The sequence below is a fragment of the Festucalex cinctus genome, chromosome 20, assembly GCF_051991245.1.
Source record: "Festucalex cinctus isolate MCC-2025b chromosome 20, RoL_Fcin_1.0, whole genome shotgun sequence".
Lineage (NCBI taxonomy): Eukaryota > Metazoa > Chordata > Actinopteri > Syngnathiformes > Syngnathidae > Festucalex > Festucalex cinctus.
This window is the reverse complement of record NC_135430.1, coordinates 14,629,856-14,655,356: the sequence shown is the minus strand read 5'-3', so window position 1 is coordinate 14,655,356 and position 25,501 is coordinate 14,629,856. Positions and strand designations below refer to the sequence as shown.

The 25,501-nt window shown below is 36.8% G+C and overlaps 4 protein-coding genes across 7 annotated transcripts in view; 1 reads left to right on the top strand and 3 right to left on the bottom strand.

Moving 5' to 3' along the window:
* LOC144009777 (uncharacterized) overlaps window positions 1-5,190 on the bottom strand; it is a 105,743-nt gene extending 100,553 nt beyond the window's left edge. For all 3 annotated transcript variants that reach the window (XM_077509651.1, XM_077509652.1, XM_077509653.1), the window contains exons 1-2: window positions 4,859-5,190; window positions 3,297-3,370 (exon numbers count right to left, since the gene is read on the bottom strand). In XM_077509651.1, coding sequence (XP_077365777.1) covers window positions 3,297-3,370; window positions 4,859-4,959 — 175 coding nt within the window. In that variant the 5' untranslated portion in view covers window positions 4,960-5,190. The remainder of the gene's footprint in view (window positions 1-3,296; window positions 3,371-4,858) is intronic.
* The window catches only part of dok6 (docking protein 6), a 41,149-nt gene extending 34,780 nt beyond the window's left edge, over window positions 1-6,369 (top strand). The window contains exons 7-8 of the mRNA XM_077509649.1: window positions 1,040-1,145; window positions 4,935-6,369. Of these exons, the coding sequence (XP_077365775.1) occupies window positions 1,040-1,145; window positions 4,935-5,113 (285 nt within the window). The 3' untranslated portion in view covers window positions 5,114-6,369. The remainder of the gene's footprint in view (window positions 1-1,039; window positions 1,146-4,934) is intronic.
* On the bottom strand, window positions 5,794-11,741 carry cd226 (CD226 molecule). The gene is made up of 6 exons (XM_077509648.1): window positions 11,518-11,741; window positions 10,377-10,712; window positions 8,679-9,053; window positions 8,015-8,117; window positions 6,867-6,921; window positions 5,794-6,597 (listed from the first exon to the last, which is right to left on the bottom strand). The coding sequence occupies exons 1-6, from the start codon at window positions 11,690-11,692 to the stop codon at window positions 6,550-6,552; spliced, it is 1,092 nt and encodes a 363-aa protein (XP_077365774.1). The 5' UTR covers window positions 11,693-11,741; the 3' UTR covers window positions 5,794-6,549.
* An 840-nt stretch (window positions 11,742-12,581) lies between these two features.
* Window positions 12,582-25,501, bottom strand: part of rttn (rotatin) — a 41,743-nt gene continuing 28,823 nt past the window's right edge. Inside the window, exons 38-49 of one of the 2 annotated variants that reach the window (XM_077509322.1) lie at window positions 24,989-25,139; window positions 24,722-24,859; window positions 23,251-23,453; window positions 23,069-23,174; window positions 21,743-21,840; window positions 19,209-19,286; window positions 17,890-18,016; window positions 14,969-15,162; window positions 14,606-14,879; window positions 13,382-13,485; window positions 13,080-13,149; window positions 12,582-12,995 (exon numbers count right to left, since the gene is read on the bottom strand). In XM_077509322.1, the coding sequence (XP_077365448.1) occupies window positions 12,916-12,995; window positions 13,080-13,149; window positions 13,382-13,485; window positions 14,606-14,879; window positions 14,969-15,162; window positions 17,890-18,016; window positions 19,209-19,286; window positions 21,743-21,840; window positions 23,069-23,174; window positions 23,251-23,453; window positions 24,722-24,859; window positions 24,989-25,139 (1,623 nt within the window). In that variant the 3' untranslated portion in view covers window positions 12,582-12,915. The remainder of the gene's footprint in view (window positions 12,996-13,079; window positions 13,150-13,381; window positions 13,486-14,605; window positions 14,880-14,968; window positions 15,163-17,889; window positions 18,017-19,208; window positions 19,287-21,742; window positions 21,841-23,068; window positions 23,175-23,250; window positions 23,454-24,721; window positions 24,860-24,988; window positions 25,140-25,501) is intronic. The other variant, XM_077509321.1, reaches the window with a different exon arrangement.

The window sequence follows — 25,501 nt, the reverse complement described above, 5'->3', positions numbered from 1 at the left end:
ATTTTTAATTTAATTTTATTTTTATTTAAACTTCCACTTTTTAAGAAATGTTACTGACAAGGATAAACTTTTTTTTTTTTTTTTTTTTTAAATTAAAAGGATTTTTTTTTTTTTAATTTTGATGCCAATATTTTCTCTTTTACTGCAAATGAACATCGGCTTGAAATATTGGTTATCGGTCTCCTTGACTACTAATAATCGTTATCAGTATCGACCTTGAAAAAACCACATCGGTTCTATTACTATTAATATAGACTAGCATTAACACTCATTTTAACAACATTGGACAATTTATAGTTTTCAATTATCATAACTGTATGCTGTTTTTGGAGGGGGATTTGGAACATAACTATTTCACAATAATACTTCACCACATTTACAATTTCATATGATACCATTTGGTGAAATAGTGAAGCAGAACCTCAGAGCTGTTAGACAGATGTGGTAAACACTGGCTCGCTATGCTAGCAGGATTAAATATTGCTGTATAATAACTGTCAAGACCACACTGAGATCAAGGCATTCAAGACGAAAAACTATCAAGACCGAGACTGTGCAGATCAAAGAAAAATCACATTTTTGTTGTCATTACATTTGCAACAAAAACAAATTCTGTAATAAAAGCTCCAAACATTCATTCCTCATTGAATTAAAGTGACATGCAATATGTTGACTCAAGTATTTTTTTTTTGCCATTTATGAGGGGTGCTTTTCCTGAGAATTTTGGTTGTATTTGACTTTACTGGTATTGTTCATACACTGCTGCATTCATGAGGATAAAAATCCAGAATGATCCAAACATCGTCAGTATTCCTTATTTATGTGGGCCTGCCTCATGCTTGATGAGCCTTGACCATATGGGCCGTCCACTTGGCCCCCCAACATTTGGGAATATTTCCAAATACAGCTTTTTAGCCCCACAAACCAACTGACCCCTCTCGGGTTGCATCATGCATATGGAGCAGCCTCCGTTACATCATCGCACCGCCTTGCACGGCTTCTCGATATTCCGCATGTCCGTCTGTCTGTCTCCTCGCAGGTGCGCTCTTCTGAGACGCTCAGCAAGTCCATCTCTCTGCCCCGCAGCGCTTACTGGCAGCACATCACGCGGCAGAACAGCGTGGGAGATCTCTTCAGTTACCAAGGTGAGCGCATCAAGTTTGTCGCTATGGCGCTCTTCTTAGTACTTTCTCCTGCTGTCATGGTTCACTTTTGACGCTTGTGGACGCATTTACAAGTTTCCTACATTGTGAAAGCACCCTGAATGCACTATATAGCTTGTAGCTAACCCGGAGCGAATAAGTGTGATTCTGTTGTTCCAAAGCGTACTTTATGCTGTTTAATGACGCCGCAGTTGGAGTTAACTGTCAAACACGATAAGGAGAATTACACACAGTGCGTATTTAAATACAAAACATGTTTCGTTTTTAACACATCGCGAGCGTTGTGCTAATGCTAAAGTAAGTGAATGGAGGATGCCACTCAAATGCTAGCAGGAAGTTAGCATCGACGTCCGGAACAATAGTCCTTCAAATAACGAATATTCACACAAATGCTGTACCCACAGGTAAGATAACACTATTCAATGGCACACATTCCAACTAATTTGTGAAAAACAAGTTATTTTAACAGAATTCCATCACAACTTTCTTCTGTTCTCTTTGTGTGTACAGCAAAGATGCATGGCACCACACTGCCCCTAAGAGGCCAAAACGTGCAAGAACACCCAGTATTTGTTTTAGTATACAGTATTTTTATTTTACTTGTTTATTTTAACTTTTTTTTTTTTTTTTAACTTAAAAGATTCATAGATTTTTCTTTTCTTCAAAATTCGAGGATACAAATATATCAAATGACTTTCCTTTTTTTTTTTTTTAAATCATACCGACACATTTCCACATGCAACAGTACAAAATATAATCACTGAGGTCCCAGGTTAGCAAATATGATTAAAAAAAGGGTAATGTAATGCATGAGTTGAAAAATGAAGAATGACCATACAAGAGACTCGAATTTCATACATTTATAAGGTATGTTATACTTGACAAAAAGAATAGGACTGAAGAATAGTGTTCAACATGAAGGGATGAATGGGCGGAAGAATATCATAATTTTGAGTAGTTGAGTTCTACTAGTTGAAAAAAATACTAAGTTTGAAAATAAATGATAAACCATTTTATTAATCGTGATTTCTATCTCATTCAAAATAATTGGGATTATTATTTTTCCCCATAATCATCCAGACCTATCCTAGCAACCAGCTGACGAGCAGCTCAGTCTGTGGGCACAAAGGAAGCATTTTTTTCATCATTGACTATATAATATTTATCTGGCCACTATTTAGCAGTTTTTTTTCTTATGAGATTTTCACACATTCAAAATAACTTAATTCATTCAATCATTCAACTTTGACTTATGCTATAGCGGGAATCATCTTGAACCTCTTTTGTGAGTTGGTTTCTCGCATTGACAAAGAGTCTGAAATTTTCTAGATTTTCTAGCCAATGGGTTTTTCCAAAAATATCTCACAACAACAATTAAAAAAAAAAAAAAAAAAAAAAAAAAAAGATTAATTAGGTACCTTCTGCCATCTAGTGGAAAAGGATTTAATTGTTGTGCCTGTCACTCCACTGGACAGAGATACCGTAAATGAAAAAAAAAAAAAAAAAAAAAAGAGACATTATTTGGAGTAAATAAAGATTCAGAGCAATTACGGTTGCTCATTGATAGCAACGGTCCTCGCTCCTTTTGGGCGACAACAGCTGTGCGGCGGTGCACCACTGCACACAAGATGAATATCCAATCAGCGCAAGCAATTTGCTGAGTCATCCTCTGATTGCTTTTAAACAGGTCCCGAGGACTGATTAAGGTAGCACACGTGTTTATTTGTCAGCCTGAGTGAACCTGCTTAGGGCAATATTCCACTTGACAACTCACTTTATAATGAAACGCACTAAGAACGGATGTGGTAGTTTGGTATAGCTTGAACATTAGGAAACATTTTTTTATTTATTACGGAACTTTTTTTTCCCTCTTTTTGCTTGTGCTCAGCATTGTAATGGAGCACTTAGTTTGATCACACGGGACTGATAGTAGGAGATTTCACAGCGAGCGAAGAAGTAGGTCTCAAAGGGCCAGCATGATAAGACTTATCTGCCACCGGCGACATGGATCAGAGCAAAAGACAAATGTCGGGGGATTTGCTTTTCTTTTTTTGTATTTGAAAGGGAATGTAGAAAAACGCATGGAAATAAACAAGCTGAAATGTTTGATAAACATTTGTTGTAAAACTTTACCTGTACTAACTTCAGGTTGCTCGAAACTGCACAGCTGGCAAATGCTGTTGGCCTCACATGTGTCCAAATTATACCTGAAAGGAAAATGAAAAAAATGAATTGTATTGCAACATTTGGGACATCATGCATATAAATGTCAATATATGGATGTACTTTGCATTTGAACACGACATCCATCCTTTAAATGAGAAATGGATATTATAAGCCACAACTTTCTGTTTGTCCATTCAAGGGCAGCATAAAACTGTTGAACTTGTTGACAAAAATCAACTCACATTTTTTTTTGTTATTGAGGTAATAATGTATGTTTGTCCCTATTATTTAAAAAATCTGGAAAAAAAAAAAAAAAAAACATTAGGGCTACTCACATTGTTACGTCGGTCACTAGACACGGTGTAAGCACAGCTAAACCATGTCTGCCAACTAGTGGTGAATGGTGATATTGCAACTCAAATCTACAGTCAACACTGCATATTTCTGGTATTTAATTAACAAATTGCCCATTTTCCATGGTGAAAAAACAAAACAAAACAAAAAATGTTTACTAAATTGTGAATCTGCAGTTATTTGAAGAGTTTATTGGGATTTGTAAAAAATATAAATAAGTAAATAAATAAATGAATAAATAAATAAACAAACTCAAAAAGAATTTCTAAAGTAGACTATACCTGCCTTAAACATTCATGGTCAAGGGTAACATTTAATTTTGAAAACCAGCAGATGGGCCGGGTGGATGAGGTTTAAAAAAAAAAAGAAAAAAAGAGAAATATTAAATTAAAATGTGTGAATATAAGATGAAATGTTTACTTTAATAATAGTAATACAATACATTTTTTTTTACTTAGAATTTAAACTAAATAGACAAACAGAAGAGGTATGATTTTTTTATTTTATTTTTATTTTTTTACTAATTTTAGAATGTGGTGCAAAATTGTTTTTAACAATAAAATAATTATATATTATATTATATATAGAATGCATAATTATTCTTAATTTTAAATTATGTAACAAAAGAAAAGGAAGTAAAGGAAGGAAATAGTTTATTTGGTTGTACTTTTTTTGTAAAATAATATAATGTATGCCCTTTTTTATATAATTAATAAACATAACTAATGGAGTAAATGAACTATTGTCTTGGTGTAAATATATGATCATAAATGGGATTTTCTGCTAAGTATGGCGTATTGTAATGTGAAACTAGTAAAGGATAATGCCTTCTGACCAAACGTTCGCGAGAAACTGGTGCATTTTGACGACTTTATTATTTTTATTATTTTGGCACAAGAAAACGTTACATCACCGGAATAGTCTTTTAAAGACCTGTTTGATTAGTTTCGTGTGAATCAATAAATCAATGAAAACATTTTACGCACGTGCTGCCTTGGCCAAGACCCCGCCCTATAAATGCCAATGTTACTAGTCTTGGCGAAATAAAACGAATAAATACATAAAAACGGATCCATTAGGTGCACTTGTATGAATCCCTGACAAATGCAATCAATTTACTGAAAAGTATGGAATAAAGGAAAGAAAATATTGAATGTTGTGCTTTTCCAACGTACCACAATCGCTCGGCAACAGCAGGGCCATCCCATAACAAGCAGCCTGCTCGTTTTTTGTTTTGTTTTTTTCTTGCAGCGAGCAGCATGTCGATGACGTTCATCCCTCGAGCTCAAACCTTCCCCAACTTTCTGTCCCACGAGCCCGAATTGGAAGCAGAAGAAGACAAGCTGCGGGAAGGGAGGCGGCGCCAGGAAGAGGCGCCATCGCCCTCTAGTGGCCGAGCCGCCACTTGCAGCCTGAGGCCGCTTCAATGACGACAGTCTGACTGAGGACACTTGTTGGAGCCGAGCGCCACTGTAGATGTTCAACTTTATGTGTTATATGACGTCATTGACAGATATTTGTCCACCTTGTTTTGTATGTTGTGTGACAGCAGAAGTAGCGTCCTAAACTAAAAGGCACCAGGTTTGTTGAAATAAATGTCCTTGACCTTGTTACGTTCGAGCCGCCATTCCAGAATGTTTGTAAACAAAAAACACCAGGATACTTCCGGGTGGCAGAAGGCGAATAACGTTACCAAAAAAAAGTTGTGTTTTGGGTTGTGTGGCCAGAAAATCATTAAAATAATCATTCAAGTAATTTAATTAATCTCTTTTAGCAATCGTTCTGTTTATTAATGATGCCACCCGAGCTTCAACTTTTGCCACCCGGAAGAACATGTGACGTCACGGTGAATTGTCCAGTAGAACACCTTATAGCAGTTAGCTCCATTTATGGCTAATTTTGATTGACACAATTAGCTAGGTGTTTATTATTGTGATTGTAGTTCGCACTGGAGCATATTTTGAGGTAGGGATGGCCACATGTACAAACACTAATTAAAAATAATAGAAACACGGAAATTAGGTGAAAATATCATCCTTTCTTTATCCATACCTGAATTTGGTAAAAAATACACAATGTTATCAAAAGGCAACTCAAATTAGTCATAATAATAATTGTATTCAATGTAGATAGAAAGAAAAGTAACACAATAATAAAAAAATATTTTACTTAGGGAGCCTAATAAAGCATACAATAAAATTGTCCAACCAGTTCACATGAATATTATTGATTTTGCCCCACCCCCTTTTCCATTTTCTGTCCTCATGTAAGAAGTGCCTTCAGACCCACTGCGACCTCTTGTAAGCTTTTGTGGCTTGTTATAGTGTACACGAAAGTTAGCACCGTCTCACCTGCTGGCACATTCATTTTACGTCCAAAATCCATAAATGACATCATATCAAGATTTTCCCAAAGTCCTTTGGTGGCAATTTATTTGAATGTTATTTAGTTTGTGTAGAAACAAAGCCTGTATGACTGGATAGAAATATACAAACACATTGTTCCACGGTTCCCATCTGTCACTTTATCTTGTGTGTTTTATTTCAGACAATCTCTAGACGTCATTTTTGTTTTATAACGTGTGGTCAAATTACATCATTAGCACTTTCATTAATGTTACAGTTTTCACTCAATGTAAATATGTTTTTTTGATGACAGAGGTAATAAACTTGAATGTTCTCATGGAGCGGTCGTCTCATTCAAGTCTTTTTATTTATTTATTTATTTATTTATTTTATCCAGTCAGAAGGTGTGACAAAAAGTACAGTAGTCACTGAATATGTGCTGCATCCTCTTAATAGTGCTATTGTTGATCATGACGGAAGGGGAAAAAGAACTACAAAGATGGCATCTGTTGTCCCACGTCTCAGTAGACTTGTCCGCAAAGCTCGTTCGCCCACCACCGCCGCCAACTCTACGAGATACATAATCATAAAGTTGCAGTGTGGTTAGAGCGTGTGGAAGACAAAACATGTACCTGCAATACGTTTACATTTTTATCTATTATTTTTTTGTATTAAAACTGGAGAAATAACAATAAAGCTCCGTTCCAAATGATTGTCATTCAATTCTGCCTAGCAACAAGTGACTGGGCAAACAGTTAACACCCCACCACTGTTCTCAAATAAACACATCACTGATGATTATATTGAGCATAAAAATATGTCCACACGGAAGCCTTACATGCGGTTGTGATGGGTGCAGCTTATCTCTGCTCTCTTCTCTTCTCGTCTTCTTCCTGTGGTGTTCATCAAACACGTTTGCTCATAATATGTTTGCTCAATATTTCTCTATTATATGTACTTCATTTTGACACAAGATATACCAGTCTCGTGCTCAAAGGCCATATTTGATTATTAAAAAACAAGTGAATGAAACTCTTAATTAAAAAAAATCCATTATTTTAATTTTTATCTTGCTATCTTTGTTAGATATTATTTAATGAAACTTAATGCATGTAGTAAATACTGTATAAGTCGAATTGTCAAATTTAATCATCAAATAATTCAATCTATTTTTATGCTGCTGTGCATAATTTAATGAATTATTAATCAAATACAGCGGATGTTAATTGTCACATGTACAATGGTTATTTATTTATTTTTTTATTTTTAGAGATGCCGACTAGATACATTGGGCCAATACCCGGCATTATTTCAAAGTCTGGGTACTTGTGACAGCACCCTCTTGTGGCCATTTTAAGATCAGTGAATGTAGAAATAGTTCCGTGTGATTTTTAAGGAAAATGATATATTACATTGTTATTTCAGAAGTTTCATGTATCACAACAACTAGTGGTATCGGTCCTTGGTATCGGTATTGCTTACTACTCAAAACATTGTATTGGTATCGGTCGAAAAAAAAAAGTGGTATTGAACATCCCATGTTTTTTTTTATATATATAAAATGTATTTTAATTAATGGATGGATGGATGCTTACAATGATACATTATATTAACATTCACTGATTTACAATTAATTGAACAATATTGATGAATATTTATTCAATACATTTGACTTCTATTTCTACTAAATTAGATCAAATTGAAAAATTTCCAATATTTTTGCAAAAAAATTGCTGCTAATACTATAAATAATAATAATAATAATAATAATAATAATAATAATAATAATAAATTAACACCTAAGTAATAATTAATCATATTAACCCCTGGATGCCAACTGCAAAAAAATAAATAAATAAATAAAAATAAATAAATAAAATAAATCTAAATTAACAACAAATACTACATTACTCCTGATAATGTAAATGTAAAAATAATAAATAAATAAATAAATAAATAAATAAATAAATAAATCACTCCCCTTACCTGCGCCTCAACAAGACGATGAGGAGTGCAGTCAATAAAATGAGTCCAGCAGTTGCGATCACCAAGTAAACGTACATCATCAAGACGGACAGGCTGAAGCCACCTGAGCAATTGAATACAAAAATGAGAAATAAGATATTGTTGCAGATGTACTCATCAGCAGATAAAGTAGGATGTATGGCAGTATGCATGCACCATCCGAGTGAATTTTTTGAATTTCAATTCCTAAGTTTTTTTTTTTTTTTTTTTTTTGAATATCTAAATTCTTGCACTGTGCACAAAAGTGGCTTTTATGCTAAGAATTTTGGGGGGGTTTATTGACACCTCAAACATCTGAACCGTCCCTTTTCTTCTATAAAATAACAACAATGAAAATGTGCGTTTGATGTCAAAATAATTTATAGTAAATACAAATAATCACCAGTTAAAAAATTGACATTTTCACTCTTTTTGTGACACTTTTTGTAATCGATTTAACGTGATCTGATCAATCACAAGCAGCTTGTCAGTTCACTTGTCACCATCAAAAATTTCCAAAACTTTTTTTCACTGGCCAATAGGATAAATTTTGATCTAGCCCTGTGAAATCTGCCCGGCAACAAGAATCTTAGCAATTTTCCCCAACTCCGATCGCTTCCTCGTGTCGTCAAGTGCGCTTTTCTACCTGCCGGCGACACGGTGACCATCACCGTGTTGGTCTGCAGGCCGGTGTCGGTGCTGAAGCTGCAGCGGTACAAGCCGCCGTCTTCCGGCGCGACGGGACTCAGTTGCAGACTGACGTCCAGGTTCTCCTCGCAGCCGAGCTGGCCGCGCTCGCTGTAGTCTTCGATCAGCACGCCGCCGTCCACCCGCTTGCAGATGCCGACGATGACCCACGCCCGGCCGAACGGCATGTGCTCCACCACCGCCTGGTGGACGGCGGTGCCGTTGCGCTGGTGGTTGCACTCCACCGTCAGGTTGCCGCTGGGTTCCGCCGTCACGTGCGCGTCGGCCTCCACGACCTCGGCGTTGTCTTCTTTGTCGTCTTCCGGGGGCTCATCTGCATTCATGGGAAGAAACTTATTCAGGACACGGTGACAGTAGGGCTCGACCGATATGCATTTATAAAGTATAAAAGGTTATTGTATAGACTTATGTGTCAATTAAACCATTCTTACTTGTTTAAAACTGCTCTAAAGCAGGATTGTTTTCTTTTATATATTTTTAGCTTGTGTTATTTTCACGTCTTGGGACTTATTGTGCGTTAAAAACAAAAAACTAATTCTTCGATGTTTGCATCGTTGAATTTTGAGAAAAGAAAGTCTTTGAATTATTGAAATATCAACTTTAAATATAACTTGGAAAGACAATGACAAAATTGTGTGTAAAATTAAAGCGAAACAAGAATAAACTAAAATAAAAATAAAATAATTGCAACTGAAAAAATAGGAAGAACAAATACTGATTGTTCCTGTGCATTTTGGCCTCTTGGGGGCAGTGTGGTGCCGTGCATCCAAAGTGTACACATTTACAGTGCGCACAGAAGAAAGTTACTGGACTGGACTCCGATTAAATTCAAGTAAAATAAATAATTGTTAACACATTGGGATGCATTTGTGTAGTGTTATCTTACCTTTGGGTATGTGTTGCCACGGCATTTGTGTGCGAATATTCGTTATTTGAAGGACTATTGCTCCCAAAGTTGATGCTAACTTCTGTTAGCATTTGAATGGCATCCTCCATACACTTATACATTAGCATTAGCACAACGATCGCGATGTGTTAAAAACGAAGCATGTTCTGTTTTTAAATATACACTGTATGCAATTCTCCTTATTGTGTGTTTAGTTTTACAGCTAACTCCAACTGGAGTGTCATTAAACGGCATAAAGTACACTTAGGAATGACAGAATTTGAAGGAAAAACACTCCCGACGTCGCTGCTAACTTCCTGTTAGCATTTTAACGTGATCCTCCCTTCGCTTTTAGCATTAGCGCTAGGCTAGCGATGTTTTAAAAACGAAGCATATTTTGTATTTAAATATACATTGCATGTAATTCTTATCATCGTGTGTTTAGTTTTACAGTTAACTCCAAATGGGGTGTCATTAAACGGCTTAAAGGATGCTGAGGATCAACAGAATAACCAGAATAACATATGCTACATACTTGCTAGTGCTAATGCTACGCAAGCAAAATGGTGCATTCAGGGTACTTTCACAGCGTCGGAAACGTCGGGTTTCTTCGATGACAACGTTTTCAGGGGAAAATAATTGGCCGATTGTTTTGGCGGGTGGTTGAAAGGCAATGATTGGCGGCCGATTAATCGGTCGGGCCCTAATTTAACAGCATGAGGGCGAGTACAAAATGTATTCAGCCGTTACCTAAATCCTCCACCTGAATGTTTCGGATCCAGGGCCCTTGGGGGAAAGTCTGGACAGAGCAGTGATAAACCCCAATATCCTGATGGGTGACGTTCTTCATGGATATGCTTCCGTCCATGGGCGTGCTCCTCAGGAACTCGATCCGTTCGCGGTAATGGTAAGTGGTGGCGACGCCGTACTCCGGGTGGAAAACGGCGATGGAGTTGGTGTCCGGGTCTTTGGTCCATGACACCATCGTGAGGTTTCCGTCCCAGGGGCACAAGCAGTCAAGGATCATCCCCTCCTGTAGGTGGATCGTGACCGTCTCGATCTCCGGGACGGTTTCTGCGCACGCTCCTGCGTGAGGTTTCACGCAATGACAACAGGTTTTACTTTTTAAGTTTAATTTCAAACAAAACATTTTGTCCACAATTTAAAACAGTTTACAGGTGTTTTACTAACATCACTCATGGAAGGAGCATAAAAACTGTCATCCAGCAGAAACAGTAGCTCCGGATCTTGCCCAGCTGACCAAGTTATGGGTCTGGTTATTATGCAAATTAGTCACATTTTCAGAAATCACCAGATAATTAATTATACTTAAATATTAAAATATTCAAATATTATAAAGCTCATGTATGTTATTAATTGACAAAAATGAAAACAGGACATTTACGCTATAATTAGTTTTTGTTAGTTCAGTCCTCAAATAGGTGTGAGACGATGCGATGCCGTAGTTTTTTTTTTTTTTTGCCATACGAGAATAAAGTGTAATTGCACATCCACTACAGTAGGTGGTAGTGGCGCTCACATTGTCATAGAGTGGCGTAAGAAGTTTGTTAGTTTTCTTTCTTTCTTTTTTTTTTTTAAAGCATTTTATTTCGTTAAAACAAATGTTTTTTTTTTCTTTTTCAATTTTAAATATTTTGTTAGTTTCGTTAACTATAATATTATATACATCTTGTGCTCCACTTTGGATGCTCCACTGTACTTTTTGATCGCTTCAAGTCTGGTTTGGTGTTGGCTTAATTACCACATTCACAAAAGTGACTGCACACAATGACAACTGTTACAAAAATAAAATATTCAGGAAAATGAATGAGCATCGAGCACTCTTGTAACAAATAATAGGGGGGGAAAAATAGCATATTTAGCACCGTACCTTGAAGAAAATGGAGCAAGACAAGTGCCACGAAGTACCAGCGCTCCTTTTGTACGACTTCCATCTTGGCCCGGCGGCGGAGAATGAAAGCTGCATTGATGAGACGCGTGGAACGGCACCCGAGCCGCAACTTCCTGCTCGCTCTCGAGCCGCAGCGACACAGCGCGCCCTTCATGTTAGCTTGCCGCTAGCTCATTGCACTTGCGCGCACACAGGCGGGCACTTTATCAGCCAGGGCAGAAAGGAGCGCTGAGCTTATGGCACAATGAAGCATGCTGGATGCATGCTAAACGGTTTTGTTGTTGGATGAGCGACCACAAAACATCATTCAGCATTTACAGGTCAACACATCAAATATACAACATTCAAAAAGCAAAAAATGATACATACCAAGATGGATAGTGAAGGTTGCTAGCTTGCTTCCAAGATGCCCTTGAGCAAAATAGAACGAGGCAATTTTCGTCTTGGGCCTCCGCAGTTTAGCAGCACACAGGTGTCAAACTCAGGGCCCTGCCCCTTTCATTTTATATGACCTTCCATGATTCTTGCTCAAATCTCAACCAAAAAAAATCTAAACATCAATTGTTGAATAATAAAGAGATATTGGAAGCAATTTCTGTTACCAAGAACCTGTTTACAGTGAAATGAGCAATAGTTAAACAATATAAAGTTATCGATCAGTTGTTGTGAATATGTCATATGAGGAAATTAACTCATTCAATCCCAAAAACGTGTAAAAACGCTTTTTAATACTTTGTCTTTCCCTCCCAAAAATGTATTTACTCGTTTTGTTTTTATGTAAGAGCATACAGAATCTTTTAATACAGATTCTGACATGATGTGGTGGCTTAAAGCAATCTTAATTACTTGAAAAAACGGCCAGCAGGTGGCAACAGAGTATAAGAGATCAGCCAGGGCCATGTTGCAACAAGCTTTTTGTCAGTGTTTTCACCAGGAATGTGAATATTGTTAAAACTTAGCTATATTCTAATACTAATTGCTGAAAAACGGAAACAGATACAAACATACTTTTTTTTTCCCTGATGAAAGAAGAGACTCTCATCTTTCTTTTGGTAGGTTCCATGTTTTTATAGTAATTAAACACAATATTCTGTGGTCCTTGCAGAATCAGTCAAAATCCAGTAAAACGGGGTTAAATGGGTTAATCAATTCCATCTTTTTAATTAAAACTTTAATTAGGGATTAAAATCTGAACTATGAATAAAAAAAAATATGCAAATAAGTCATTCACTGCCCACTCAAAATGGAGGAGTTCATAATTGATGAAAGTACATTTTAAAAGTAGTTAAGTAATTTAAAATGTTGCCCATTGGCACTTAAATAAAAAAAATATTTACAAAGTGCAATATGTGACACAAACAGTACACAAAATGGAAATCATGTATACAGCAGCTGGGAGAGACTTTCAAGGCACTTCAACAAGTAGGCGCATAAAGGCTCTTGCTTGTTCTCAGCATCTGTGACGTACAAATGAAATGATAAAATGAAAAAATAAAAGGCTTAAAAATGATTCATTAAAATGAATCAAAGCGAACACGTACCCTTCTTAGACATGCGGTGCGCTTCCTCGATCCTCAATCGAACCGAAGGACACTTCAGGGTAATCTTGGCCTTGCAGGGGGAACAAAAAAAGAAGAAGAAAGATTAGGATGTTCTGTGTTAAGTCGGAGACCAGCTGAGTTTTTACAATGAGGACTTGATAATGCAGAGATAAAAGATGCTGGTCAGCTGCATTATAAAGCCTTCCCGAAGATTTATCAAGCTTACGGTGAGAGCGGAAGATTCAGCTCCTGTTTTTATTTACACAAAGTCATCCACTGTGCGCGTGTGCGTGTGTGTGTACCCGCTGGTTATTATGGAGCAAAGCCCAAAGTGCAGACGCTCCCATGCAGCACATCTCCATCTCTTTACTTTCCAGGCAGCAGGAAAGGACTGTCATAGCTTTGTCTAGGGGGAAGAAAAAAAAAAAAAAGTAAATAAATAAACAGAAATGAGTCCAGATTTGAATCCCCCTTTTCATTATAGAGGACCAAAACTGCCAAAATTCAAAATAAATAAATGACTAAATAAATAAATAAATGACTAAGAGTGAAATAAAAATGTATATAATAAATATAATTCAAAAATTATATACAAAAAATAAATATTAATGGAAATAAAAACAGCAAAAAATAAATATATGCATAAATACATACATTTGCGTTTAATTATTGAATTATATTTTTTTCATATCCGTTTTTATTTTATTTTCACTTTTAGTCATTTATTTATTTAGTCATTTTAGTAATTTCAAAAAAATAAATGACTAAATAAATGACTAAATAAATAAATATCTAAAGAAATAAATAAGTAAATAAGAAATTTATAAAATAAATCAATGAATAAATAAATGAATAATAAATGACGAAATAAATGACTAAAAGTGAAAATAAAAACGGATATAAAAAAAATATAATCTATATATATATATATATATATTTGCTCTTTTTATGACCATTTATTTTTTTGGGGATATAATTTTTTTTGTATTATTTTTTTAATATCCATTTTTATTTTCAGTTTTAGTGATTTATTTATTTATTTAGATTTTTATTTTTATTTTTTTAACTGATTTAATTATTTAGACTTTCATTTAGGCATTTCTAAAATAAACAAATGACTAAAATAAATAAATAAATAAATAAATGATTAAATAAATACATGAATAAATAAATGACTAAAAGTGAAATAAAAAACGGATATAAAAAAAATACAAATTTATTTATGTATATATATATATATATATATATATATATATATATATATAAATACATGAATAAATAAATAAATGACTAAAAGTGAAATTAAAAACGGATATAAAAAAAATACAAATTTATTTATGTATATATATATATATATATATATATATATATATATATATATATATATATGTAGTGCTCTTTTTATTACCATTTATATTTATTTTTTGGATATAATTTTTTTAATTATATTTTTTATATCCATTTTTATTTATTTAGTCGTTTATTTATTTAGAATTTTGGCAGTTTTGGTCCACCATATTTCATACCATTGGCGATGACATGCGGCTTGTTGGCGGGACAGAAGCAAAGGTTGTGAAGGGCGAGCAGCGCGGCGCGTCGATGCGGCGCCAGATCGACCAGCACTTCCAGCGCCCCGGCGACCCTGAGGATACTCTGCTGGCCGTCGTCTGAAAACGACAGATTGACCAGCAGCCTGAGCCACAGACCCATCAGGCCGCCCCAGCTGTTGCCGACGCCTGCGCCCCTGGCGCTACCCGCCTTGGGCACGGGCACAGAGGTGAATGCTTGGAGGAAGTTCTTCTGGGAAAGAGGAAAAAACAAAACAAAAAAACATGGTCGTGTAATGGAAAGGTAGTGAAAATTGGCGCTGTTTCCGTCGCTGCTGGTACCTTCTGCAAGACGCTTCGGCAGTCACGGGACATACCCAAGTTAGCCAGCAAGGAGAAGGAAAGCTTCTGGATGGTGCTGTTGTCGGGCGCGATGCCCGAGGCCAATCTCATGATGGAGTGCATTAGTGAGCCACTTGCGGTGCCTTTTGGTCCTGGTGCGACACTCGGAACCACGACACACAAAGAACTGCATGCTGGGACATTAGGCAAAAAAATATATTTACATGTCTTCTTGGAAAATGGAGAAATGTACAATTGATTCATCAAATCATTTTTTGAAGAGACCGTAAAATCTCTATGAATGCTAAAATGTATTGAAATTAAAGATGTCTGGCGATTACAATTTTGAATTGTAATTAATCGCATAACTAATAAATAGTTAACTCACGATTAATCGCACAATTTATCTGTTCGAAATGTACAATAAAATGTACAAGAAAATATTTTTAATACTCTTCTTAACATAAAAGTGCAAAATATGTTAAATTGATAGAAATATGGCTGAATCTTTTAGTCACTGATTCAGAAATTTCCTAATAATTCATAAAATTGAGTTACAAAAAAATGTACTGTACTTCAAAAAAACGAGTGTGATATTGATTTGTGTTCAGGTCATTTCTCTGCCACTAGATGGCATAATTGCATTTGTAAGACGGTGACAGCCCAGTGCATTTTTCTTTTCATATTAAGAGCGATCTAATCTTCAAGATGAACTAACATTTTTAAAATGGTAAAATACAACTTGACCCCAGTCTCCACAAATATAAGCATTATTATTCAATTTTGACGTGGATGTGTCTGCTGCGTTGTGTCTGGAATTCCCGAAGCACAGGTATTTCAAGTAAGGGGCGGTCATTAATTATGTGTTAAAGGACCTTTACATTAACTAATAATTAACACCCTTAATTTAAATTAACAATTATTTGCTGTTTTTTGTTGCTCAGGCCAAGGCCATGTCTAATATAAAAGTAGTACTTTGGCACCATCTTGTGGTATCTATGGACAATTACAAAAATACTTGTGGACGGTGGAGGTATTGTGAATTAAAATGCACACAAAATCCAGAACAAAAAAAAACAAAAACAAAAATTGTTGAGCTTAATTTTGTAGATAATTAATTTTTCGTTGCTTAGCTTGTGTACTATCTCCTGAACTGATTTGCATTTGTTAGCTAACAACCAATCACAGCGAGCAATTACCACCGACAGCCGTCACCATGTTGGTTGATGAGTTTGATTGCCATTGACTGTAAGAATCCAAAAATATTTTTAAGGACAAGCTTGTGGATGTAGCTCAATTCGCATCACCTGACTGTATTACAGTGTACACATTCTGAAGTCAAACCAAAATAGTTAGCGGTCCTGCTAACACAGAAAACATGACGAACAGGGCTAAAAGTATTCCTCTCTTCCTCACTTTGCGTTCGCTTGCTATTTCTCTTAACGCAATCCAGGAGCGCCACAGTTGCCGAATAATATTAAAAAGGAGCCGCCAGACTGCACGGCTGTCTGCCCGCCACACCAAAACATTTTTTGCACGGCTGCATGGCATCTGAACGCGTGTCATAAATAAAGAGCATGAGGAGAATGACTACACGGAGACAAAATATTTACTCAACCTATGCGAGGAGTGAAAGATCCTGCGTAGAGTTCATTAATAACATAATGCCTGCGAGTTTTGAGGTAATCATTGAGGTCATAACCACTGATTGTTGTTATAGTGCAGTGGTTCTTAACCTTGTTGGAGGGACTGAACCCCACCAAAACAAGAACAAAAACAAGATGGAAGACAGAGGTGAGCAGATACATTGAAAAATGATGAGGCCCCAGAATTGAACCCTGTGGAACACCATTCATATTGCACTGTCTTCGAGTGAAACATAAAAAAAACTGCACAATTTAAAATACTTTTTCTTTCAGAGTAATTTTTTTTTCTAAGTAGCCAACAGACTTGAATGATGCTGCTGATTGGACAACCAGGACGCTCGTTGCTAACATATGTATGCTAATGCTAGCCTCGGGCTCTCAACACCAGTCAAGGAATATCTTCTTCATTATGAATCTATTTCCCGCAGACGCATAAATAATTTGCAGGCAGGCAATGAGGATGATTTTTATCTCCCACATTTTGGTATGAATTCTCCTCTTTTTTTTTTTAAATTTTGACTTTTTCCTCTGCCTAAAACAATATATGTCAAAGTATGCGCAGATGAAAACAAACTGACTGCAAACAAGGCCTTAGATGAAAGCCTTGAGACGAAACGTTCACTTTTGTCTCTGGAGACAAAATGGTAGCCGGAGGGCGGATGGTGTAACATTAAGCCTAACCGCACGCAGCCTCAACACAACCTGCTGTTCGGTTAACCTTTCGGGAAATACTACCGGCTGACTTCGTTGCTTTCTCATGCCTCGGAGCTCTGCTCTTACAACGAGGGGGGTCTACAGTTGCCGGCCCCCGCCGAGGAAGCGGTGCCAGTCAAATAGAAATCGAGACGCCGGCAGAAATGTGGTTCACAAGCGTTGCAAATCAAACTTCCGATTTCCATCGCGCGAGTGCCCTGGCGCGTGCACATCAAAGCGACCACGAGCTATTTATCAAAGTAACATTTCCCAGTTTCCTCGCCTTTTCTTCTCCTGAAAAACTACTTTTTTTTTTTTTTTTTTTTACAAGCCTCTCGGCGTTCACAATTCCAATTAAAGCGGAATACTAATTACTGAGGCAGAACAGAACGTCTCCAAAAATCATCACCCTCTGGTGCGAAACCCGCTGTCGCGCACGCGGCTTCGACGGGCCTTTCCTCGGCACACTGCGGCCATTGTGGAGCGCCGGGACGCACAATGCTCAGTGGGACAATGGGCCGCTTTGGGCAAACATGAAGCCAGGCACAGAAGACATACACAACACAGCTGAGACATAAAAACCTGAGGGGCAGTCGGCTGTGTAGACGCAGAGGAGCTCCAGCGCCGCCTCCAGGATGGAGTCGTCCAATAGGAGCCAAGGCCAAAGGGCATGCAACACCAGTGCGAGACATGTATCTTTGGCCAACACCTGCACAAACGGAAACACAAAACCCTCATACACAAACACATGGCGACACTTTTAGGTCATTCTGATTAATATTGCGTTTATGGAATATGAATTTAGCAGCAAAATCCACCCATTTTTATCCATCTCAGGGGCGGCCATTTTGTCACTTGCTGGCGACTGAAAATGACATCACAGCTGCTCAGTGACGACAAATCACGGCTCACCTGTTTTCTGAATTTGGTTATGTGATATTTGCAAGCTTAGCCCTGATTGGTTGTTAACTGAGCCATGAGCATCTGTGATGTCATTTTCAGTCGACAGCAAGTGACAAAATGGCCGCCCTCTGAGATGGATAAAAACAGGTGAATTATGTTTTCTTCTTCCAGATAGGCAATATTAAATCAGAAGACCGTACTTAAAGAGGAAGTCAACCATAAACATTTCTTGACAATAATATGTTATGTGACATCACTAGTCTAAACATGACTTTTGATAAATATTTCATTAAAGGAATATGAGTTATGCAGGAAAAACCAGTCGTATTCATCCATCTCAGGGGGTGGCCATTTTGCCATTTGCTGTCCACAACCAAGCTACTTCAACCGGACCGCATAAATGACAAAATATACAAATGATCACGACGGTAATCAATGTATAGGTCACCTTAATTGTAGAGCTGAACATATTTTCCCGATCAATGAATGACTTTGGGTCCTTTTCTACATGCTGTCTGTGTATTGTTGGCATGGAAACGACTCCCTGTATTAAAATGCTGACAAAACCAAAACACAGAGGAAAACTTTTTTTTTTTTTTTAATTCAGGCTGCACCTCCAAACTCTCATATTCAAAGAACAGGCTCGTCCACTGCACTGCTGTGCGAAGTGAAGTGTCAAGTGGCTCACGGCAATACTGCTACTCTGAGCAGGCCAAATCTAGTCTGATCTTGGAAAGATAGTTCAGGGGCTACAAGCAGCTGTAACTCTTGCGTGCACTTCAGGTCAAGTAGGTTAAGCTATTTTTTGGCAGGGATTGTTTGCACAAATGTTTTTTCCAAGACATATGTTGATGTACTTGATGTTAACTTCCAGAGTGTAGCCATAAACAAATTGGAAGGGATGCTGAGCCTCATTGACAAACAGCGTCGGGTGCTAAGAGGAACCATTTTAAACCAATTAGCAGCGGGGAATTAAAAGGCAAGACACAGAGGCTCACTTTGCATTCCCGGTTGTGGTAGACGGCACTCCGCAGGATCTCCACAGTCAGCTTAACCTCCTTTAAGTAGCCTTCTTCCTGATGATGTGGGAAGAAAAAAAAAACAATAGTCAAATTAAGCAGTTGCATGGCCGCACACCATATTTGCGAACTAAATACCTGTGGTCAATCACATCTCACTAAAGAGTCATGAAATTCCTCCAGGAAACAAACGCAAAGACAAGAAATGAGCATAATTAAATCTATTATGTGTCTTCATTGATTATGATTGCAATGGAACCCCCGCATGTTTAGCATTGGCAGTCACTTGTTAGCAAATTTTGGAACCTATCCACTGTGATGAGCAGAAATGCTTATTTGCATTTGTTACCCACTTATTCACATTTTTTTCTATTTTTGTTTTCATATTGGCAGCGTTTTATGAGGGAGTCCCAAATATTCATCGCTGTCCCTTATTCACTGTGAGGCTCACGAACAGTTGGGTTCAAATTTGATTTTCTTGGGAACATTTTGGTGGTGGGGTAGTGAAATTGTGTCAATCATACTTGTTAGTTTTTATCATAGTTAGTAGGGGTGTGAATTGCCTAGTACCTGACGATTCGATCCGCATCACGATTCATAGGTCATGATACGATTGAATACCGATTAATCCCGATATGAATTTACAAGTCGATTGTGACGATTTTTTTTTACTCAATTTAGAAAATAGCATTCAGTAAACTTGTACATGTACACTGTAAGATTATTATTATACTATACTATATTCATTAGATTTGTATGAAAATGTAGTATTTATTGATCTCAAACTTCAGTGTTATAACTGAAATTTAACAAACAGGTTGTAACCTTTTTCATGTTAGAACAGCACTGAAATAAAATATTAAGGCTTAATGTTCCTTTAATATAACATTCTTCCAGGCTTAAGGTGTGAAAGTTAGACGTTTTGTTGAATATTTTTTCAGAAAAAATGGATGTTAAAAAATCGATTCGGCTGCCTATTGAATCGATTCGAGAATTGCGTGCTGGAGTATCCGCGATATATTGCCGAATCGATTTTTTTTAACACCCCTAATAGTTAGTCAACCTCATCTCCTTTTTATTGAGTCCATTTGAAGTTGACTAGAAATCTACTATTTTAGTTTATATTTTAGTCCAATAACACATTTTTATTCATCTAGTTTTAGTCGACAAAAACTGTTATTATGTTGAACATTTCCGATGTAAAACTATTTCACATACAATTCTCATCTTTTTTTTTTTTTTTTTCTTAAAAAGCAACTTCACAGTCACACAACTACAATATATCAACAAGTGGCTACTATGGCTCCATGCTATCAGCTAGCAAGTTAGCAATCAGTTAGCGAGCGGATTAACATTATTGTTAGAACGTTATAACTGTTGCAGCTGCAGATTTGAAAGTGGGTGTGTCACTGCGTGTCACATGACAGTCACAGTGACAGATTAGCAGAGACAAAATATAACAAAATTATATCATTTTCGTCTTTGTTCATAAATTAAAATGTTCATAGATTTTAGTCCAGTTTTTATTAACTCATTCACTCCCAGCCATTTTCACAGAAGCAATCCCGTTCGCTCCCGGCTGTTTTACTGAATTTTGACTGATTTTGCAAGGCCCACAGAATATTGTGTTCAATTGCTCTAAAAGCATGGAACCTATCAAAAAAAACATTAAAGTCTCTTCTTCCATCAGGGAAAAAAAAAAGTATGTTTCTATCTGTTTCCGTTTTGCAGAAATTAGCATTAGAAGAGAGCTAAGTTTCATCAGTTTACACAAATCTATTCAAAATTATAAGTTATTGAGCTTTTTTTCTAGATGGCCCTGGTTGATCTCCTTTGCTCTGCTGCCACCTGCTGGCCGTTTGTGTAATAACTACCATTTCTGCAACCGTTCTTCGCAGTTGAGAGGCTGCATCAAAGCCTTCTGTATGCTTTAGCATAAAAAAAAAAAAAAAACGACGTATAAATACGTCTTCGGGACACTTAAAACATAAAAAAAAAAACATATTTACACGTTACTGGGAGCAAATGAGTTAAGTGAAGTACATTTTCATCTCTTCATTAGTCTACAAAAATGCATGCCGATTTAGTCTCACTTATTGTTTATTAATGAGGGTTTTAGTCCAGTTAAAAATGTGTGTTGACGAAATTACCACTACTCCAGAGGTGACAAACTCATTTTAAGTCAGGGGCCATTTTCATCCAAATTTGATCTCAAGTGGGCTGGACCAGTATGTCCTTTGCCTAATAAGCTATAAATAATGACTGGTCAAAATAGTTCCTGTTTTTTTTGGTGCACATATTTACAATTACAGTCTGACAACATTCCCATTTATTAGTATCTGTTTATTGCAGAGTAAGCTGTTTTTATAAGAAAGATATGGGACTGTTCGTCAACGCACTTTCCGACGCTTTGAAAACTTCAACATGTACGCAAGTTCACAACATCAACGCTGTTTCGAGAACAATATATAATATTAGAGCAATGGTCACATTCATTTTTTTTTTATCCTCACTTTTTTGCGGTGGGAATGCTTGCCGCTTCGGATAGATTCCAGGTTGAGCTGAGAGTGAGTCTGCTTCATCTGCTCCACGCAGCTGTCAATTAATCCAGCTGTAGCAAGCACGTACACACGTGAATGCGTGCACATATCAACCCACCCGCATGCACTCACACATGAAAACACACAAAATGAGACATGACATAAATAGTGCATACAGACGAATTTCACATACCACTAATAAAATAGGAGGGGTTTGTGAAAATGCCAAAAATAGACTCCGATGAATAATTAGATTTTTTTTTTTTTTTTTTTTTTAATAAACGCCATTATTGTGAACTATTATAGCATAATGATTTCAAAATAAAATAATTTAGAGGGAAACCTGGTTGGACAAATGGCTCAGCCTTAAACAAAGCAAACAAACAAAAGTTTTATGCCAAAATGTGTTAACATTTGCGGCCAAGATGCCTTTCAGAATTATGGCCCAAAAGGTTCAAATTTGTCTATTTTTACCTAATGTGTATTTTTGATAAATTAAGCCACAGTCTGATGTAACAAAACTAACTAAATCCAACTATAATTACAGGAAAAATTTCCTTCGTTTCAGTCTTTGGTAATTAATTTAATGCATGAGATTTTGCGGATGACTTTAAATGTAATTTTTAGTAGATTTATTTTGATCTAAACCAGAATAATGACATTTGAAAGTATGTGACATAGAAGTGACATCTCTAGTAGCAACCAATTGAAAAGCACCTTCAGATGACGTCGTTCCCATTGTGTTTTTTAAATATTGCCCACAAGTAATACATATTTAAAAAAAAAAAAAAAAAAAAAAAAAAAAAACTACGGTAATACTAAAACTAAACATTAAAGAACTAAAACAAATAAAAACTATAACAGAACCACCCTGAAAACAAATTAAAACTAACTGAATTTAAAAAAAACAACCTCAAAACAAAATAAAAACTAAATAAAAAAAATTCCCAAACTATAATAACCCTACTGCCATATTACAAATAAATTGGTTTATGAACTGTCGCATTTTTCTAAATATGCAAAAGGACAAATAAACTATTTGTATAAATTTTTTTTAGGACTAAACGCAATTTCTGTTCATAACATTACGTGGCCCTTGCATCATTCTGATTTTCTGTATGTGGCCCTCAAATGAAAAAGTTTAGACACCCTTGGTATAGATCCTTGGGGCACTCCACACGTGAGGCGTGCTTTTGCTGACAAAAAAAGAACATGTTTTTGGTCAAATTTTGACATTAAAAAAAATGGCAAATAACATGGGTGTGTACACTTTTAATTCCAACAACAAGAGTGTGTTACCTGTAGCAGCATGGTTCTGTGCTGCAGCGCTGCTGGCTAGTAAAGCCATCAAAGCTCTGGCTGTCAACTTTTTAAGGGGATCCTGAAGAAGCCGCCTTTCAAAACTCTAAAACAAAAAAATACAAAAAGATGTGTATTTTTTTGAAGCACAACCACACAGCTTTGTTCATCCCGCTCCTGACCTGCAGCAACACATCACAAAGATGGCTTGCTGACGGACCACTCAGCACGTCGGCTAAAACGGCCCCGTGGTCCGAGTTCAAAGCCGTGGCTGCTCCTGCTCGCCTTTTTGCCTCTTCTGATAAAATGGTGGAAAGGAAGTGCAAAGCTTCTTTGTGCAGAAGAGGGTCCACAAACTTCTCATGCACGCACAATGAAAGTGTTCCTGCACACAGGCGAACAAGGAGAGACAACGCCTGGAATGAATAAAAAGTCGATAAATGATAAAACCGGTGGTGAAACATCAACCAATATTTATCCATCAGGTGGTATTGCACACTGATGGATCTTTTCATCCACACCAAACTGCCATAAACAAACCCTGTCATGAATGCAGAAAAAAAGACTCAATGTTCATCTTTGACTGGATTGATTAAAAGTCCCTGCTGTGCCATTTATCTGGGGGAGCCTGGAGGTGGTTTAAGGACGCGAACAGTAAGGCAAGACAAAAGGCACAGTTGTGACGCAAACATGGGGGGTGGGATTGGGGACACTGAACTGGGATCTGTGTAAAGAACGTGTCTTGACACAGTGTATTGTTAAAAGTTACAACTGCAACAAGATTTGTCCAAAATGACTCAAAGTCTTTCAATCAGTTCTTTATTTTAATTTCGATCTCTGTATTTCCTATTTGTTTTTCTAATTCAATAACTCAATTTAAAATTATTATTATTTATTATTCTTATTATTATTGCCCCCGGACCATAACCTGCCCATCAGGGGGTCCAATCTGGCCTGTGAGGTTACAACACAAACTGCAGTTTTTCACAGAAAATAACTGTTGTTGCTAATTTTGTCCACTGAGGGCACACTGGCCTCCACTTAAATAATATTTACTGTTAACTCATTCACTCCCACCCATTTTCAGAGAAGCAATCCCCTTCACTCCCAGCTGTTTTAATGGATTTTGACTGATTTTGCAAGGCCCACAGAATATTGTGTTCTATTGCTATCAAAACATGGAACCGACCAAAAGAAAGATTAAAGCCTCTTCTTTCGTCAGGAAAAAAAGGATATTTCTATCTGTTGCCGTTTTGCAGAAATTAACATTAGAATATAGCTAAGTTTCATCATTCACATATCTATATAAAATTTTGAGTAATTGAGCTGCTTTTTTTTGTCAACATGGTTCTGGTTGATCTTCTTTACTCTGCTGCCACCTGTTGGCCGCTTGTGTAATAACTACCATTTCTTCAACCGTTCTTTGCAGTTGAGAGGCTGCATCAAAGCATTATGTATGCTCTAGCTTTAAAGAAAAACACACAAAACGTGTAAATACGTCTTTGGGAGACTTAAACCATTTAAAATAGAACGTATTTATACGTTTTGGGGGAGCAAATGAATTAATCAGGATTTGGTGAAAATAAATTTTTTTGTTCATAAATTTCATATTACTCTGCGATAATATAAAAAAATAAATAAACATAAGAGTACCTGCGAACATCCGCCAGTGTCTCCCCAGTGCATCAGAAACAGATGGATACACGGTAAAACTGTCCCTCTTCACCAGAGTAGCCGTAAGCGTAAACACATCCGTCCAGCATGCGAGGACAGTGTCCCGCGTCCCTGCATCTGAGATTTAAACATGTGACGCCATGTCAAATAAATAGCAGAACAAGACTAATAACAGATGAAGACTTTATATAGGTGCTAAAATGATATAAATAGTAATTCAGTTTATAATGATTATAAATCCCACACCTAATCCTTCCGTGTTGAGGGTGAGTGCTGCGACAAGGGTGGGCAACAATTGTTTCAGGAAGTCCAATTGGCCAATCAGCTCTTGGCTGAGAGAGACACATGACTGCAGTAGCTTGGAAAAGCCAGACAGGAAGTGAAGAAGCATGATGAGCTGAGCATAGAAAAAGAAAAAGAGACAATTAAATCCTCAAATTGCAGGTGTCAACAGACAACCCATTGTCACTTTGTTTTATGAAAAGCCGCTTGAGCATTTATTCGATATGCTCGATATCCTACTTGAGGTCCTTAACTCATTCACTCCCAGCAATTTGCTTCCAGCTGTTTTGTTGGATTTTGACTGATTTTGCAAGGCCCACAGAATATTCTGTTCTATTGCTATCAAAACACGGAACATACCAAAAGAAGGATTAGACACTCTTTTCATCATGAAAAAAAGTGTATTTTCATCTGTTCCCGTTTTGCAGCAATTAGCATTAGAATATAGCGAAGTTTCGTCCATATTCACATTCCTGG